At 36.0% G+C, this 18,831-nt stretch overlaps 1 protein-coding gene across 4 annotated transcripts in view; it reads left to right on the top strand.

Annotated features, from left to right (window-relative positions):
• KIAA1328 (KIAA1328 ortholog) overlaps positions 1–18,831 on the top strand; it is a 353,895-nt gene that overhangs the window by 215,349 nt on the left and 119,715 nt on the right. For all 4 annotated transcript variants that reach the window (XM_087439155.1, XM_004422476.3, XM_004422475.3 and 1 more), the window contains one exon: positions 10,654–11,327. In XM_087439155.1, the coding sequence (XP_087295281.1) occupies positions 10,654–11,327 (674 nt within the window). The remainder of the gene's footprint in view (positions 1–10,653; positions 11,328–18,831) is intronic.

The following is an 18,831-nucleotide window of genomic DNA, read 5'->3' on the forward strand; positions in this document are numbered from 1 at the left end:
TATAAGCAGAAGTTTAGATACTTACACATCACAAGGAAACTTAGAGATGTGAAAACAGCTAACACTGAACTATGATGGAGCAGGATGAAATAAATACAACAATAAAGGAATGAATAAAGTACTCCTGGGATTCCTCCTGGGGAAGGCACAACTAATCTGAGCTGGAGGATGGGCAAACCACAATAGAAGGAAGTGGTACTAAGCAAGCCTTGAAACATGAGTAGAATTTCGAAGGATAGGAAAAGGAGTTAGGATGTTTGAGCATGAGGAAATTTCATCACTCATTTATTTTTTATTAATTTCCAAATGAAATCTCTTCTCTTGGTTTTTTTTTTTTGTGTGTGAGGCGATCAGCCCTGTGCTAACATCTGCCAATCCTCCTCTTTTTTTGCTGAGGAAGACTGGCTCTGGGCTAACATCCGTGCCCATCTTCCTCCACTTTATATGGGACTCCGCCACAGCATGGCTTGCCAAGCAGTGCATCCGTGCGCGCCTGAGATCTGAACCAGCGAACCCTGGGCCGCCACAGCGGAGTGCGTGCACTTAACCACTTGTGCCACCGGGCCGGACCCTTCTCTTGGTTTTTTTACAGGAAACTAAACTAGCTAATAAACAATGTCCTAATTTTTTAAAAGTCCGCAAGGAAGGGCTAGCCTTCTAAGAGTGACTGCCTTAAATCTGTTTGGTTTGGTAGTCCTCGGGGCTTTCTGAAATGCTTCTCATTAGGTTTCTTTAGCATCCCTGATTTGCAGCCACTTCCATGGGGAAAAAATGGATATAGGAGACTTTAATCTTTAGTGAAAGAGTGTGATTCACTTTGGAAAATCTTGGTTTGATAAAAAACAGCCTGGTTTCCTTCTCTCCTATTTCTTTACAAGTTGACTATAGGTTACACTTCTTGGTATTTCTTAAATGCTCTTTTTCAGAAGAGTTTTTTCACATACTTATCTCAAAAATACAACACAAATACTTTTTTTCCCCCGCAGCCAACAACACAAATGGGTTCTAAACTCTGACCTCGCCTTCAGAGATAGTCAGTCACGTTCAAATAGTGTTAACTTGATGTTTTCTAGATAGTGTATTAAAAATTCTTTGTTAAAACTTTCCTTCATTTGACACAAACTGATCTGGTTTGCTTCCTTAAAAAGAACTGCATTGAAACATCTGCCTACATGCAGTTCTTGTTTCCATTCTTGAGCCTGATGGTTACTGGAGGGACAGATGAGAGGACAGTGAATGGACCATTTGGAGCCCCAGTATACGCTCTGTAAACGTAATGCCAAGAGAGTGGCACAAGAAAATTTGTGTACACTCTTAGGGATCATTTTCTTGTGCTTCATCCTTAACTAAATCTAAGTACCAGTTGGCTTTATTGTTCAATATGTTTTGTTTTCATTTTTACCTATGAAGGTTGTCCTCACCACTTCTAACTTATCTTTGTCTCATTTTCTCTATAAAATTACTTTACCTGCTTTCTGATCTTTATTAAATAATTAAAACTTATGCATCTGTTTCCTCTTATAGATTTAGAAAATATGTATAAAGCTGGTTTTTCTTTTCTTTTTTTCCTGCTTTTGGCAATTACGATCGTATATATGAAAGCAATTTGAATCAGCACCACTGTTATGTATTTCTGTGGTGAATGGTTGTCCCTTTTAAATTCCATCAAAATATTTAGGGCTGTCCTCGCAACTATACATTTGTTTTATTCAGTTTTCTTTTGTATCTGTTTCAGATTTAACTACCAGATAGAGAAATTAAGATGCTGATTTAAGTTCTTCAGCATGTGAGTCACATAAAGCAGTAATGTTGTTAAAACACAACATTTGCTAGGGAAAATAGAACCAAAGGACATTCAGTAATTTTGCAGTAGGTCTGTTAGTTGATAGCAGAATGTTTACTACTAATTGGTATAATTTCTCATCTAACCCTTTTCTTTTCTCTCATTTTCTTTGAGTACAAGAACCTAATCCCTGGGTTTTTCAGCTCTTAAAGATAGCATAAACAATCTTTAATAAAGATAAAGAGATAATCAAGAGATAAGAGAGATAAAAAGATTATCAAACCCAACCCCTTATTTTGCCAATGTCTAAACTGCCCAAGAGAAAGGTAAACTGACTTGCCAAAAATAACAGAACTTCTAAGTAGCAGTACTGGAATTCTAATCAAGGTCTTTTGACGTCAACTCAAGTATACTGTTCTCTATTCATTTTTATAGCAAATCAACAAATTCCAGCTTTCAGAAATGTAGTAATGGTCAAAGAATATGAGGGTTAGCCTTTTCTGAGTCTGGTAGTTACTGTTAAAAATTTCGGCAGGCCTATGTTGTACATATCCTAAAAGTTGGTATGGCATTTGGTATCTGTTGCTAGAATTCTGTCATTTATACATTATTGTGTACCTATATTTTTTCAAAATTCATAATTATTGACTTTAATGTCTTTTAGATTCAATATTCCTAAGTTGTGCTACAATCCCTATGGGAACTAGAATAAGTTATTAGAGTCTTGCAAATGCGTTTGACTGCTGCATTCTGTTATTTTTCTCTTCCGTTGGTGGCCTACAGCTTCAGCTGCTGAGCAGTGGAGAAGCTTAAACCTCTAGGGCCCATTAGATTTAACTTGTTTACTGCATTGATATCTATATGTTAAATGACAAGAGAGTTCAGGTTATTGAATAATTTAAAATTCAGCTCTAATTGGTGTCATATGACCTGGAAAAGGCCATGGATGACGCCCGGAGCATGCTGTGAATTTCTTATAAATAATTCATAAATTAGATGATTCATTTGCCTGGATTTCTTGCTAAATGCAGAAGTTTGTAAGTTATAACTGATGATATAACATCTGTAAGTATTTAGTTCATAACACTGGAAGGTAATCTACCTTGATGATCTTCTAGCAAAATCTGCCAGCATCGGAGAGTTAATTGCACTGGGGAGAATGAACATTTATTTGGGATGAGACTTTGGCAAACCATACAGTGCAGCTGCTGCATTACGTAGTTCCTGTCAGCTTGACAACTGGTCCATGTAAGCCCGACTAAAAATGCAGCATGTTGTTCTGTGCCTTAGTTCATGTTAGCTCCAAATGTTCTGGGTAATGCAATGACCTGCCTCACACACGGTAGTTTAGGTTTAGAAATATTTATCTAGGTTTTGAATTTCTGACTTTGCAGTAAAATAAAGGGCTCAGGGGAAAATTTTGAAGTTACAAAATTGAGATTTTCATTCTTATTAGGCTATCAGTGGGAATATGAGGGTTGTTAATAGGGTGCTTGCCAGGATAGTAAATTATTTTTTATCATCAGAGAAATGAATGCCAATAAGACTTTTGATACTGTTGACTAATCCTGTGGTTAACAGCTCATAAATGCATTGTATGTAATCACTTCCTAATCACACAAAGTAAATAACAACCTGTTGCAAGAAATAATTACTGCAGTTTAGTTTGCCTCTCTACAGCTCAAAGCAGAGAGATTGACCAGGCCAGTAAAAATGATTTTCAGAAGGTTATAACACATCACTGTTTACTTGTTGATGGTATTTCACAAAGCAATACTGCAGTTATTATTTTTTTAACACATGAGAATACAGGAAAACTCTGGATTATCATGGGAATAGCATATGATTTTGTCTGTGTTCAGGTATGTGCTTATACACGTGTGCTTATACACATGTATACACCTTGCATACGTGTATACAAGATCATATTATGCATGTTTATAATATAGACATCTTTCTTTTCTATGACATCTTTTTAAAATACCTGTCAAAGTTTTGTAAAGATTTGGAAAACCTTCTTCCAACTCTCAGTATCAGAAAATTCTTCCTTGTGTCCATGCTAAGTCTCGCACACTTTTTCTTAGACCTTATACTTTTCTCCTTGCTGTTGTTTTATCTGGTCATTAGCATGTGTCTACCTGAGTTAAGAGACATTATGCTCCAACTGTCATAAGCTAAAAATGCCTGCATTTTGTCGTCTTTCTTTTGTGCTCTGCATCCCATAGCATGCCTTGTCAAAGACTTTATTGGCTTCGTTTCTGCCACTTTTAGAGGCTCAAGATGTAGCCAAGGATTGTGGTACCTTTTGTATAAGACAAATCCAAATTTTCTACCATTTTGAACTCAACTTTTTTATCTGTTGCGAATCATAGGTCATTTTCTATGTAAACTTTTTTTTTAATTTCTACAATTTGTTTTTCCTGCTTAGATATATTCTTTTACATGCTTTTCTGCTAAATATCATTCTGTTCATTTCTGATTAAGTGCTCCACCCAACTCATTTTCATCACACAGAAAACATGTAAAATAGATAGCACATTGCAAGTCATATTATTCAATTTGCTTATTGAGTTTTGAACATATCTTAGCATGTTCATAGAATCCTTTAATTGGAAGAGCATTCAATGTAATCATCAAGTTCATTTGGCAAACTATGGCAAGCCAGTCCAACCTACTGCATGGTTTTGTACAACTCATGAGCTAAGAATGGTTTTTAACTTTTTAAATGTTTGGGGGGAAAAAGAATATTTCATGAAATAGGAAAATTATATGAAATTCAATTTCCAGCGTCCATAAATAAGATTTTATTGGAATAGTCATTTGTTTATGTATTATCTCTTACTTTCGCACTACAAAAGCAGAACTGAATAGTTATGACAAAGACTATATAGACTGCAAAGTCTAAAATGTTTATTGTCTCGCCCTTTACAGGAAAAGTTTGCTGACCCCTACTATATAGCTATGAAAACGAACAAATTACAGCCACCTGCGGTACCATGTATGAACTTCACAAATATAATGTTGGGTGAAAGAAGTTGGACACTGGGACTGGCCCGGTGGCGTGGCGGCTAAGTGCACACGCTCTGCTGCAGCAGCCCGGGGTTCACAGGTTCGGATCCTAGGCACGCACTGACGCACCACTTGTCAAGCCATGCTGTGGCAGTGTCCCATATAAGACAGAGGAAGATGGGCACAGATGTTAGCCCAGGGCCAATCTTCCTTGGCAAAAAGAGGATGATTGGCGTTGGATGTTAGCTCAGGGTGATCTCCCTCACAAAAAATATTAAAAAAAAAAAAAAGTCGGACACAAAAGAGTGTGTATGATATGATTCCATTTATACTTTAAAAATAAACAGGTAAAACTGAACTCTAGTATGGATATTTAAGCAGGGAAGTATTAAAAGAAAGAAGGTATTCCCGTAAAAGTTAAGATAGTTATTCCCTTTGGCAGAAGAGGTAGAGGGTAGTGATTTTGCATGGCCATCAAGGGTCTTCTGTGTACAGATGGTGTTCTGTTTCTTGGATGGTGGTTACAGGGGCATTGCCTTGTGATTATTCACTAAGCTGATCGTATTTGTTTTGTGCACTTTTCTTTTTTTTAAAGATTTTATTTATTTATTTTTCCCCCCGAAGCCCCAGTAGATAGTTATATGTCATAACTGCACATCCTTCTAGTTGCTGTATGTGGGACGCGGCCTCAGCATGGCCGGAGAAGCGGTGCATCGGTGCACGCCCGGGATCCGAACCCGGGCCGCCAGTAGCGGAGCGCGCGCACTTAACTGCTAAGCCACAGGGCCGGCCCTGTGCACTTTTCTATGTTTATTTTATTTCATATTAAAGAAATTTTTAAAGAAAGCTACACCATGGAGTAGTGGAAGACTATAGATTTGGAGTGAGACATATTCCTATGTTTCACAGAAAGTGTTGATGTGACCTTGGGAAAGTTGTGTTAATTCATTGAACTTCATTTTCTCATCTGTAAAATGGTAACTTTACAGAGTTGTTAAGAATTATAGGTCGAATATAAAAAATTTAGCATAGTACATAGTAAACTCTGAGTTAAGAACAGCCAAAGTGGCAAGGTGTTCTGGGATCATCTTCTGCATTCAGTGGTCAATGAAGGTGACTATTTAGAGCCACGTTCTCTCATCAGAAATAATTTGCATGAAAGTGTCTTCCCTAACCTTCATTTTTCATTTATCTTCAGTCCTTTAAAAATTATTTTGAATTATTTAAAGGTATCAGTTTCAACAAGAATGTCACAAAAGAAAATATCCAAATGAACAACAAGCATATGTTCACTAATATCATTATGTATCAAGGAAATGCAAAATAAAAACACAATGAGATTTCACTACTAAAATAAAAATAAAAACAAAACTAAAAATAAAAAACCTTTACACTACCAAGTGTTAGTGTGAATATGAGGCAACTAGGACTCTTACTTTGCTAAGGGGGATATAAAATAGAACGACCACTTTGCAAAACTTACTGTTTCTAGTAAAGTCAAACATATACCTACCCTGTCCCCAAGAGAAATAAATGCATATGTCTAAAAAAGACTTGTATAAGAATATTCATAGCAGCTTTATTCATAACAGCCCTAAACTGAAAACAACCTAATCCAATAAGAGAATGGATAAACAAATTTTGCTATATTGATACAATGAAGTAATATGTAGCAATAAAAAAGAATGAACTATTGATATGTGCAACAACATAGAAGAAGCTCAAAAATTATGTTGAGCTTAAGAAGCCAGGCACAAAAGAGTAGCATACTGTATGATTCCATTTATATGAAGTTCAACATAGGCAAAACTAATCTATGGTCATAAAAGTCAGAATAATGGTTACCCCTGGGAGTGTGAGGAGGTGGTATTGACTAGAAAGAGCACAGGGGAACCTTCTGGGGTAATGGAAATGTTCTATAACTTGATCTGGATCATGATTACATGGGTATATATGCAAATGTAAAAATTTATCAAGCTGTACACTTAAGATCTGTGTATTCTATTTTTTATAAATTATGCTTCCATTTTAAAAAATCTATTGGTTTCTAAGTTAGTGTTATATATCTGAAAAATTCATATCACACCCATATGCAAGAGACAGCGGTTTTGGATTTGCTATTAGTTTAAGCCTTAGATAAGAGAAATCGTGTTTGTAAATATCACATAGAAAGCATGGAGCAGCTCCGGAAAGAAAAACACATCTGTTTTATTTAGGCCCAATGTGACTTCCATGTGTCCCAGAGGCAATATTTGTCTTAACTCCACTAATAAAATGACTTAATTTCTTATATTCAGATTCTAACAGGGAGTTTTCTATTTCTCCTCTCTTCCTCTTCCTTAGTAACACGATTCAGCCTAATCATGGATTCTAATTTTGTTTTCTTTAGTTACTGACTCATAACCCAGCTTGAATTTGTCTACTAAGCTGATACAGTCAACCCATAGTTATTGAGAATATACTATGTGCAAGCCCCAGTGCTATACATATAGAGGAGTAAATATAGCTCCTGCCTTCAAAAATTGTCGAAGCAGAGAAATCAGTGATAATAATAGTAATAATAATAATAGGAAACATTTCTTGAATATGAACTTTTTATTAAGCTCTATCCAAAGCATTTTGTATGGATTATCTCATCTAATCATCACAACAACCCTAAGAGGCAGTGCAAGATGTTAGTGTAAGTCTGACATCCTTTGTATGAAGGAGAAAAATGAAGAACCTCTCTGTTATCTTAAGCAATTCAACTCTGGCCCAACTTGAAAACCTCACTGTAGCAAAATAGAGGTAGATGACTGAACTCATTCTCTTTAGAAAACAAATCGGTTGCAACTGAACATGCCCCTTAGGGATCTCACCCCCTCACCTCCCAACACACATATATACATGCACCACAATGTTCTCCTTGACGAAAGTTTGGGTAATAAAAGGGGTTTTTTTTTCCTTTTGTGAATTAGTACCCTTATAAATTGTCACCCTTGATAATTGCCCATCTGTCTCACCATCACATTCAGTTTTGATGTAAATGCTGTTTTTAATCCCTATTTTATTGTTGAGGAAACTGAGGATCAGGCAAGTTGAGTAATATGCTCTATTAGTTTTTTATTGCTGTGTAACAAATTACTACAAACTTGTCAGTTTAAAACAGTAAACATTTATTATCTCACAGTTTCTGTGGGTCATGTGTCCAGCACAGCTTATTGGGGTCCTCTGCTCAGGGTCTCAGAAGGCTGCAGTCAAGATGTCAGCAGGGCTGCATTCTAATTTGGAGCTCTAGGTCCTAGGTTCCAAGCTCACATGGTTCTTGGCAGAATGCAGTTTCTTACATCTGTATGATAGATGTCTCATTTTCTTGCTAGCTGTTGGCTGGAAACTGCCTTCTGCTCCAGAGGTCATTGCCGCATGATCTCCTCCATTGGCCCTCCCACAACGTGGTAGCTTGTTTCTTCAAGGCCAGCGGGAGAATCTCTGACCCTGGGGAGGGCACCAGACCCTCTTTTAAAGTGCTTACTTAACTAGGTCTGGCCCATACAAGATATCTCCCTTTTTATTAATTCAAATTCAGCTGATTAGGAGCCTTTGTCACATCTGTAAAGTCCCTTCTGCTGTATAATGTAACATAATCAAACAATTGATATCTCATCATATTCACAAGCCCTACCTACACTCAAAGGGAGGAGATAATACAGGGTGGGTACACTGAGAGGATGGCAATCTTGTGGACCATGTTAGAATTCTGCCTACCGACAGCAGATAATCACCCAGCAGGTAATTGGCAGAGCAGTGTTCTCTGAGCAAAGCATGCATCAAAATCATTAAGTTGTACTGCCTCTCAAAAACATAAAAGGTTAACTACCAAAAACAATTTTAGAAATATTCCAAATGTGTGACATTAGTGAATAATTAAACAATCAGTGCCATTAAAGTAAGTGTAGCTATGTTAATACCTAAAAATGTGTATATGTAAGTAATGTTAAGGAACAAAAATGAGAATATAAAATAATACATGCTGTCTATTGTTATGTTAATAATACATGGATTAGAAAGTATATGATGATATAAAATATTTGATTTAAGTTTCTGAACCTTTAAAAAATTTATCTGTCATTTTTCAAGTATAATAATTCTATAAAAAGATAGTTTACCATACAAAGTAGCAGATGATAAATGTTAAATATTTGTGTTGACAGTCAATGCTACAGAAGTTCATATTAGGGGAGATTAATGTGGACTAGAGTTTCCCTTTAGGTGTAAAAAAAGGTTAAATTTTTTTATGAGGTAGTTTATCATAAATTTTGCCCTAGGACTAGTTCCTTTTCTGTAGCTTGTCATTCTGCTCAGTGCACAGAATTGCATGTCTTCTTTGAAGAGGACCAGGTCTTCTTCCCAGATGTGGCTCATTCTCATTTAAATAGAACTCCTTTAACACTGCTTTAGAAACTCACTTAAAATCTTAAGAATCATTGTAATAGCCCTGTTTTATCATAGGGTAGGAAACGTGGTGTTGCTGTATATCTCTGTTAGTTGACACTTTTCACGAGACACTTCATCATTTTCAACTATTGCAAAGTAAATTGGTGGGATTTTTTTCCCCCTTCTGCTAGGGATCTCAATTATTCGTTCATTCTATGTCCTTAGAATAGATAACCATCAAAACTGTTTATGAATTAGTTCTTATTTAAAAAGAAGTTGTGGTAGACTGATTAATGGCCTCCCAAATATGTCCATGTCCTAATTCCTGGAACCTGTGAATGTCACTTTATATGGCACAGGGGACTTTGTATGACAAGAGACTTTACAGATGTGATTAAGTTAAGGATCTTGAGATGAGGAAATTATCCAGGATTACTTGAGTGGGTCTGATGTAATCAAAATGGTCTTTATGAGGGACACAGGAGGAGTCAGATGGCCTGTGATACAGACCAGTGGTTCTCCAAGTGTGGTCCCAGATCAGCAGCATCAGTGTCACCAGGGAACTTGTTAAAAATGCAGATTCTTGGACTCTGCTCCAGACCTACTGAGTTAGAAAGTCTGAGGATGAAGCCCAGCAATTCGTGCCCTCCAGGTGATTCTGATACATGCTAAAGTTTGTGAGAATCACTGATATACACTAAGTTTTGTTCTCCCTGATAGAACAGGCTTCAGGCTAAAATGCTGGGAAAGCTCACTCTGTTGGCCTGTCAAAGGGAATTTGCAAGTGCTTCCTTTCTGCCTGAGTTCTATCAGATTGTAATCACTTGAACAGCTTAATTGAAAAATCACTTACGTTTATAGCTGAAATTAAATATGTTTTGTATTTAAATAACCACTTTTGATTAAAATCATATTTTGTTGAAAGTGGTTGGTTTTATCTGTGTGCTGTAACGATATTTATAAAAACTCATCAAATTTCTAGCAGTAACTAACATCCTGTTCAATATAAGGTGAAATGTTTTACATCAAATCTCATGCTGTGTAATGGCCAATCAAAAGGTATTTAAGGTGGCTGAATGGATTTCTTGGCTTAGTATTCAAAATTAAACATTTTAAGACATTAACATTTAATGTTTTTCTCTCTTCTCAAAGTTGATTTTATGTAATCCTCATTATTTGCAGCTCCTGCAAATCTTGCTTAAGCAGCAAGTAGCAACACTTTCTTTTTCTCATCCTTATGGATTTACTGAAATGTAGATTGTTTGAAAATGGGTTTAGCTTTGAGGCACGTGTCTGTTTAGCTGTGTGAATACTGTCATTTATTATATAAGAAAACAAAACAGCAGCTTTGTCTTGACAAACATATATCATTGATTTCTGAAAAGCCAAAAGAAATAACTCGTTCCATTGTGCTCTTATTTGACAAGTGATCTTGTGGTTCCTTTTAGGTATCCAATAGGAAAAGCACTCTCCGGTCTTCCTCTGTAGAACTGGATGGTTCCTACTTGAGTGTAGCCAAACCACAAACCTACTATCAAACCAAGCAAAGGCCTAAGTCTGCAAACCAGGACCCAGCTTCAGAATCCCTTGTGGAGTTTAGGAATAATTCTTTGAAACCAGCAGCCCTTCATTATCCCAAAGAGGATCTAGACAGGGTGCAGTCAGAGACCAGAACATGTAATTATGGATCCCCAGGGAGAAAACTAGTAGATGCAGTCCCTACAGAGAAAGCTCCACCAGAGGAATTGAAGATGAAGGAATGCCAACACCTTAAGCCTGCTCCCTCTAGTCAGTGTTGTGATCACAGACTTTCTGAAAATGCAGATCATGTTCATGACAGCCATCCTACAAACCTGGCACCTCAATATTCCAAGACACATCCAGAATCCTGCAGTTATTGTGAGCTTTCCTGGGCATCTCTGATGCATGGCCGAGGGGCACTTCAGCCTAGTGAAACTGATGTCAAAAAGCAACTCTCAGAAGATAGAAGGCAGCAACTTATGCTTCAGAAAATGGAACTGGAAATTGAAAAGGAGCGCCTTCAGCATCTGCTCGCCCAGCAGGAGACAAAGCTGCTCCTAAAACAGCAGCAGCTTCATCAGTCTCGACTGGATTATAATTGGTGAGTCCTACCCGTACTTTCAGCAACGTCTGTAGCTGGGAGAACACGGTGTAAAATGACTGCTGTGTTACTATAACAGATGTGTAGGAACAGAGGTTCCTCGGGTTCTTGGCTTGCTCAAGATGCATACCAACTATGACTACCAAGTAAATTCCACTGTCTTCTTTGGAAGACTTGAAAGATTGCCTTGTCTTCCAAAGTGTTAGCTTAGAGTATCTACTTCTGTGCAGTCCAGTCTAATTTTTGCTGGATTCCAAAGACAGTATTTTTAAATGATCCTACTATTACACAAATCCTTTGCTGTTTGATGTAGAGAATATTAGGCGTTAAGTAAATGCTTGAGATTTCAGGTTGTGAAATCAGATTGTGAAGAAGTATGACTGGCTGTCATCATTCAATATTTATGTATATCCACCGTAATATAAAATATAGCAAATGATGGGAACCTTCTAAATTCAACCTTTTCTGGTCATGAAACATAACCTGTTCAATAACCAGTTCTTATAAACTTACCCACATTTAAACTATTCTTCTCTTAACAATTCTTCCCTAAGAACAGTGTTTCAAAAGCTAAAGCACAGGGGCCGGCCCAGTGGCGCAGTGGTTAAGTGCGCGTGCTCCGCTTCAGCGGCCTGGGGTTCGCAGACTCGGATCCCGGGCACGCACGGACGCACCGCTTGTCAAACCATGCTGTGGCGGCGTCCCATATAAAGTAGAGGGAGATGGGCACAGATGTTAGCCCAGGGCCAATCTTCCTCGGCAAAAAGAGGAAGATTGGCATTGGATGTTAGCCAGGGGCTGATCATCCTCACAAAAAAAAAAAAAAAAAAAGCTAAAGTACAATTTTGATATTATATAGTGTTCAGCATATGCAGTCATAAAGTTTATTTTAATTTATTCAAGCAAAAATAGTAATAAATCAGACAATTGTGTTTGAAACACAATAAAATATGGTATTTATGTCTTTTTAAAAAAAAACTAAATTTCAAGTTTTCATAGGGAAGTGCTTATATATATCCCTACCATTTCTTCCTTGGTCAAACATATCATTTCCCCTTTGTACACATTCTTATTAGGCACATACATCCTATACAGACACACTTAAAACTACTGTTATTTCCTTTACTTCTTGGAGTTAATTTTCTTTCACTTAAAGACTCTGCTTAATATTTTTTACATTCTAATTTCTTTGAAGGTTCTTGACATTTTTCCCTCAGTGTAATACTTTTCTTAGAACCAAAAGTGATCTTCCTTTTTTTCTTCTTTTATGATCAAACAGTTCTATTCTTTGTTGTTGAAACCTGGAAGCTTTTAAAGTAAGTGAAAATGAAACCTCTTATAACAAGATTGTCACAAAGGCTGAAATGTTGCTTCGATTTTATGACCTCAATCTCTAATCCTCCAGTTAATGTGTAGTCTCTCCTGAGAACTTCATTTGACAAACATTTATTGAATGCTTATGGTATGTGAGGAATGGTTCTAGGTACTTTGGATAGAAAATGAATCAAATGTGGACTTGAAAGAGGGCACAGTCTATCCGTAGCAGGAGAGAATGGATGATTTTAGAATAAGGGTCAAGTTCATTGCAACAGCATTTTATATTCGAATAATGCTGCATAATGATGATAAAGTCTTTATTCTCTTGATCATCCCAGCTTAGATGAAAGAGCTATGAAACACAGCTTTTGAGCAAGTTACATGTATGCAAAAATTTATAGAGGTTTTTAAAACTTTTGATTTTGAAATAATTATACATCGATAGGAAGTTGCAAAAATAGTACAGAGAGGTTCTGTGTACCCTTCACCCAGTTTCCCCCAATGGCTGCATCTTACACAACTACAATACATTATCAAAACTAGTAAATGAACATTGGTACAACGTATATGTATATTTCTATGCCATTTTTTTATGTGTGTAGATTTGTGTAACCACCACCACAATAAAAATACAGAACTGTTTCATCACCACTAAGATTTCTTTTGTACTACCCCAGTAGAGTTTCCCCACCTTCTTCTGCCCCCACCATCCCTAACCCCTGGGAACTCCTAATATGTTGTCTATTTCAATAATTTTGTCATTTTTGAGAATGTTATATAAGTGAAATTATACAGTATGTGAACTTTTGATATGGCTTCTTCCATTCAGTGTAATGCTCTTGAGATCCATCTAGGTTGTTGCATATATTGTACCTTATGATTGCTGAGTAGTATTCCAGGATGTGGATATACTCTGATTTGTTTAACCATTCATCTGTTGAAGGACAATTTGGTGTTTCCAGTTTTTGTCTGTTACAAATAGAGCTGCTATGTACATTTTTTACAAGTTTTTGTATGGACTAAGGTTTTTCATTTCTACTAATGAAAGCTAGGAGTATGATTGCTAGATCGTATGGTAAGTGCATATTTAGTCTTCTTAAACTAAATATGTATTTAGCTTATACTATATTTAATTTAAAATACTTTTCTACTAGCAACGTATGAGAGATCATTTCTCCACATCCTTGCCAGCGTTTGGTACTGTCGTAAATTTTTGTTTTACCTGTTCTAATCTATGTGTAGTGATATTTCATTGTGGTCTTAATTTGTATTTCCCTAATAGCTAGTGATATTGGACATCTTTTCATTTCCTTATTTGCCCTCCTGCCATCCTTTTGGGTAAATTGTTTCTTTCATATCTTTTGCCCATATTCTAATTGGACTGTTTGAGTTTTTTTTACTGTTGAGTTTTGAGAATTCTTTATATATTGTAGATGTAAGTCCTTTGTCAGATATGTGGATTGCAAGTATTTGCTCCTGATCTGTAGCTTGTCTTTTCATTCTCTTAACAGGATTGTTCACAGAGCAGAAGTTTTTAATTTTGATAAAGTTTGATTTATCAATTTTTTCCTTTGTAGATTATATAAAGTTTTTATCATGAATGTTTGTTGAATTTTGTGAGATCCCTTTTATGCAAGTGATGTGATCATGTGATTTTTTTTATTCAACCTGCTAATATAGTGGATTGCGTTGATTGATTTTTGAATATTGACCTAGCCTTGCACCCCTGGAATAAACCGCATTTGATGATAGCGTATAATACTTTTTATATATTACTAAATTCTATTTACTAATATTTTGTTAAGGATAATTGCATCAATATTGATGAGGGATATTGATCTGTAGGTTTCTTTTTTTTATACGGTCTTTGGTTTTGGTATCAAGGTAATAGTGGCCTAATTTATTTATTTCATTTGTTTCTTTATTATTTCCTTCCTTCTGCTTGCTTTGGATTTATCTTGCTCTTCTTTTTTCTAATTTCTTAAGGTAGGAGCTTGGATTATTGATTTGAGACTTTCTTCTTTTCTACTGGAAGCATTTCATGCTATAAATTTCTCTGTCAGCACTGTTTTAATTATGTCTCTCAAATTTTGGTATGTTAGTATGTTCACTTAACATAATGTCCTCTAGGTTCATCTATGTTGTTGCAAATGGCAGGATTTCCTTCTTTCTCATGGTTGAATAATATTCTATTGTGTGTGTGTGTGTGTGTGTGTATGTGTGTGTGTGGCATTTATATATATATGTCTCACATCTTCTTTATCCATTCATCTGTTGAGGACACTTAGGTTGTTTCTATATCTTAGCTATTGTGATTAATGCTCCAATGAACGCAGGAGTGCAGATATCTCTTTGAGATACTAATTTTGTTTCCTTCAGATAAATACCCAGCAGTGGGATTGCTGGATCATACGGTAGTTCTATTTTTAATTTTTTTTTTTTTTTTTTTTTTGTGAGGGAGATCAGCCCTGAGCTAACATCCGTGCTAATCCTCCTCTTTTTGCTAAGGAAGACCGGCTCTGAGCTAACATCTATGGCCAATCCTCCTCCTTTTTTTTTTTTCTTCCCCAAAGCCCCAGTAGACAGTTGTATGTCATAATTGCACATCCTTCTAGTTGCTGTATGTGGGACGTGGCCTCAGCATGGCCAGAGAAGCAGTGCGTCGGTGCGCGCCCGGGATCTGAACCCGAGCCGCCAGTAGCGGAGCGCGCACACTTAACCGTAAGCCACCGGGCCGGCCCTCTATTTTTAATTTTTTGAGGAACCTCCATACTGTTTCCCATAATGACTGTACCAACTTAACGTTCCCTCCAACAATGTACAGGGATTCCTTTTTGTCCACATCCTCCCCAATACTTGTTATTTCTTGTCCTTTTGATAATTGCAATCCTAACAGGTATGAGGTGATATCTCATTTGCCTGATGATTACTAGTGGTGAGCATCTTTTCAGGTACCCGTTGGCCATTTGTATGTCTTCTTTGGAAAAATGTCTTTTCAGGTATCCTGCCCATTTTTTCTGTTATTTGTTTTTTGGTTTGGGCGGATTTTTTTGCTACTGAGTTGTATAAGTTCCTTATATATTAACCCCTTATCAGATATGTGGTTTGCAAATATTTTCTCCTGTTCCATAAGTTGCCTTTTCATTTTGGTAACTGTTTGCTTTGCTGTACAGAAGCTTTTTATTTTAATGTAGTCTCAGTTGTTTATTTTTGCTTTTGTTCCTGAGCTTGCCAAGACCAATGTTGAGGAGCTTTTCCCCTATGTTTTCTTCTGGTAGTTTTATAGTTTCCGGTCTTATATTTAAGTGTTTAATCCATTTTGAGTTACTTTTTGTGAGTGGTATAAGATAGTGATCCAATTTCATTCTTTTACGTATAGATATCTCGTTTTCCCAATTGTTTCTTGAACAGACTGTCCTTTCCCCATTGAGTATTCTTTGCTCTCTTGTCAAATATTAGTTGACCATATATGCATGGGTTTATTTCTGAGTTTTTGGTTCTGTTCCATTGGTCTTTGTGTCTGTTTTTATGCCAATACTGTTTTGATTACTATAGCTTTGTAATATAGTTTGAAATTAGGAAGTGTGATGGCTCTAGCTTTATTCTTTTTTCTCAGGATTGCTTTGGCTATTCAGAGTCTTTTGTGGTCCCATGCGAATTTTAGGATTGTTTGAAAAATGCAAATAAAATGTTGATAAGGATTACGTTGAATCTGTAGATCATTTTTGGTAGTATGAACATTTTAACAATATTAATTTTTTCATTCCATGAACATGAGGTATCTTTCCATTTATTCATGTCTTCCTCAATTTCTTTCAACCATGTCTTATAGTTTTTAGTGTACAGATCTTTCACCTCCTTGGTTAAATTTATTCCTAAGTATTTTATGGTTTTTGATGCTATTGTAAATGGATTGTTATCTTAGTTTCTTTTTCAGACAGTTCATTGTTAGTATATAGAAATGCAACTGATTTTTGTATGGTTATTTTGCATCCTGCAATTTTAGTGAATTCACTTATTAATTCTAACAGTATTTTGTTGGAGTCTTGAGGGTTTTCTATATATAAGATTGTGTCATCTGTAAACAGAGATAATTTTACTTCTTTCTTTCCAACTGGGATGCCTTTTATTTCTTTAGATTGCTTAATTGTTCTGGCTAGTACATCTGGTATTATATTGAATGTAAATGGCAAGAGTAGACATCCTTCTCTTGTTCCTGATCTTAAAGGAAAAGCTTTCAGCCTTTCGCCATTGAGTGTGATGTTAGCAGTGGGCTTGTCATATGTAGCCTTTATTATATTGAGTTACATTCCTTCTATACCCAATTTCTTGAGAATTTTTTCATGAAAGGATGTTGAATTTTGCCAAATATGTTTTCTGCATCTATTGAGATGATCATATGATTTTTATCTTTCATTCTATTAATGTGGTGAATTTGGTTTGCCAGTATTTTGTTGAGAATTTTTGCATCTATATTCATTAGAGATATTGGCCTATAGTTTTCTTTTCTTGTAGTATCTTTATCTGGCTTTGGTATCAGGGTAATACTGGCGTCGTAAAATGAGTTTGGAGATGTTCCTTCTTCTTCAGTTTTTTGGAGGAATTTTAGAAGGATTGGTGTTAATTCTTTAAATGATAGGTAGACTTCACCAGTGAAACCATCTAGTCCTGGACTTTTCTTTGTTGGGAGGTTTTTGATTACTCATTCAATCTCCTTAGTCATTATTGGTCTGTTGAGATTTTCTATTTCTTCGTGATTCAGTCTTGGTAGGTGGTATGTTTCTAGGAATTTATTATTTCTTCTAGGTTATCCAGTTTTTTGGCATATAATTGTTTGTAGTAGTCTCTTATGATCCTTTGTATTTCTGTGGTATCAGTTGTTATATCTCCTCTTTCCTTTTTTATTTTATTTATTTGAGTCTTCTCTCTTTTTTTCTTAGTTCGTCTACCTAAAGGTTTGTCAATTTTATTTATCTTTTCAAAAAATCAGCTCTTAGTTTTCATTGGTATTTTCTATTGTTTTTCTAGTCCCTCTTTCATTTATTTCTGCTCTGATCATTGTTATTTCCTTCCTTCTATTAACTTTGGACTTAGCTTGTCCTTCTTTTTCTAGTTTCTTGAGGTGCAAATTTAGGTTGTTTATTTGAGATCTTTCTTTTTTCTTAATGTAGGCATTTATTGCTATAAACTTTCCTCTTAGCACTGCATCCCAGAAGTTTTAGTATGTTGTGTTTCTATTTTCATTTGTTTCAAGATATTTTTTGGTTTCCCTTTTGATTTCTTCTTTGACTCTTTGGTTGCTCAGGAGTCCATTGTTTAATTTTCACTTATTTGTGAATTTTCCAGATTTTCTTCTATTGCTGATTTCTAGTTTCATACCACTGTGGTTGGATAAGATACTTGGTATGATTTCAGTCTTCTTAAATTTGTTAAGACTTGTTTTGTGACCTAACATGATCTACTCTGGAGAATATTCTCTTTATACCTGAGAAGAATGTGTATTCTGCTGCTGTTGGATGGAATGTTCTATATATGTCTGTTAGGTCTAATAGTTCAAGTCCAATGTTTCTTTATTGTCTGATGATCTATCCGTTGTTGAAAGTGGAGTATTGAAGTCCCCACTATTATTGTATTGTTGTCTATTTCTTCCTTAAGATCTGTTAGTAGTTGTTTGATATATTTAGGTGCTCCAATATTGGATCCTATGAGGAAGAACCTATAATTTTATAGAGTGACATGAAAACTGCCCTGAAAGTACGGCGAAGAGATAAGTCACCAGAGGTAGATGGACTATCGATAGAATTATTTCAAGCCACAGAGATTGAACCTGTCAAAAGCCTAATGAGAATATGCCAACAAATACAGGAAACAAAACAATGGCCTACAGACTGGAAATGTTCAGTATATATCCCAATCCCCAAGAAAGGAGATGCCAAGGAGTGCAGTAACTGTAGAAACATTACTCTTAATTTCCCATGCAAGTAAAGTGGTGCTCAAGTGCTACAAAAAAGACTTTTACCTTATATGGAGCAAGAAATAGCTGATGTCTGAGCTAGATTTTGAAAAGGGGAAGGAACACAAGATTGAATTGCAATGATTCATTGGCTACTGGAGCACTCCAAAGAATTTCAGAAGGAGGTTAGTCTGTGTTTTACAGATGACAGTAAAGCCTTTGACTGCATGCATC

This window comes from Ceratotherium simum, chromosome 14 (assembly GCF_057802395.1).
Source record: "Ceratotherium simum simum isolate JZ-2026a chromosome 14, ASM5780239v1, whole genome shotgun sequence".
NCBI classification, from domain to species: Eukaryota; Metazoa; Chordata; class Mammalia; order Perissodactyla; family Rhinocerotidae; genus Ceratotherium; species Ceratotherium simum.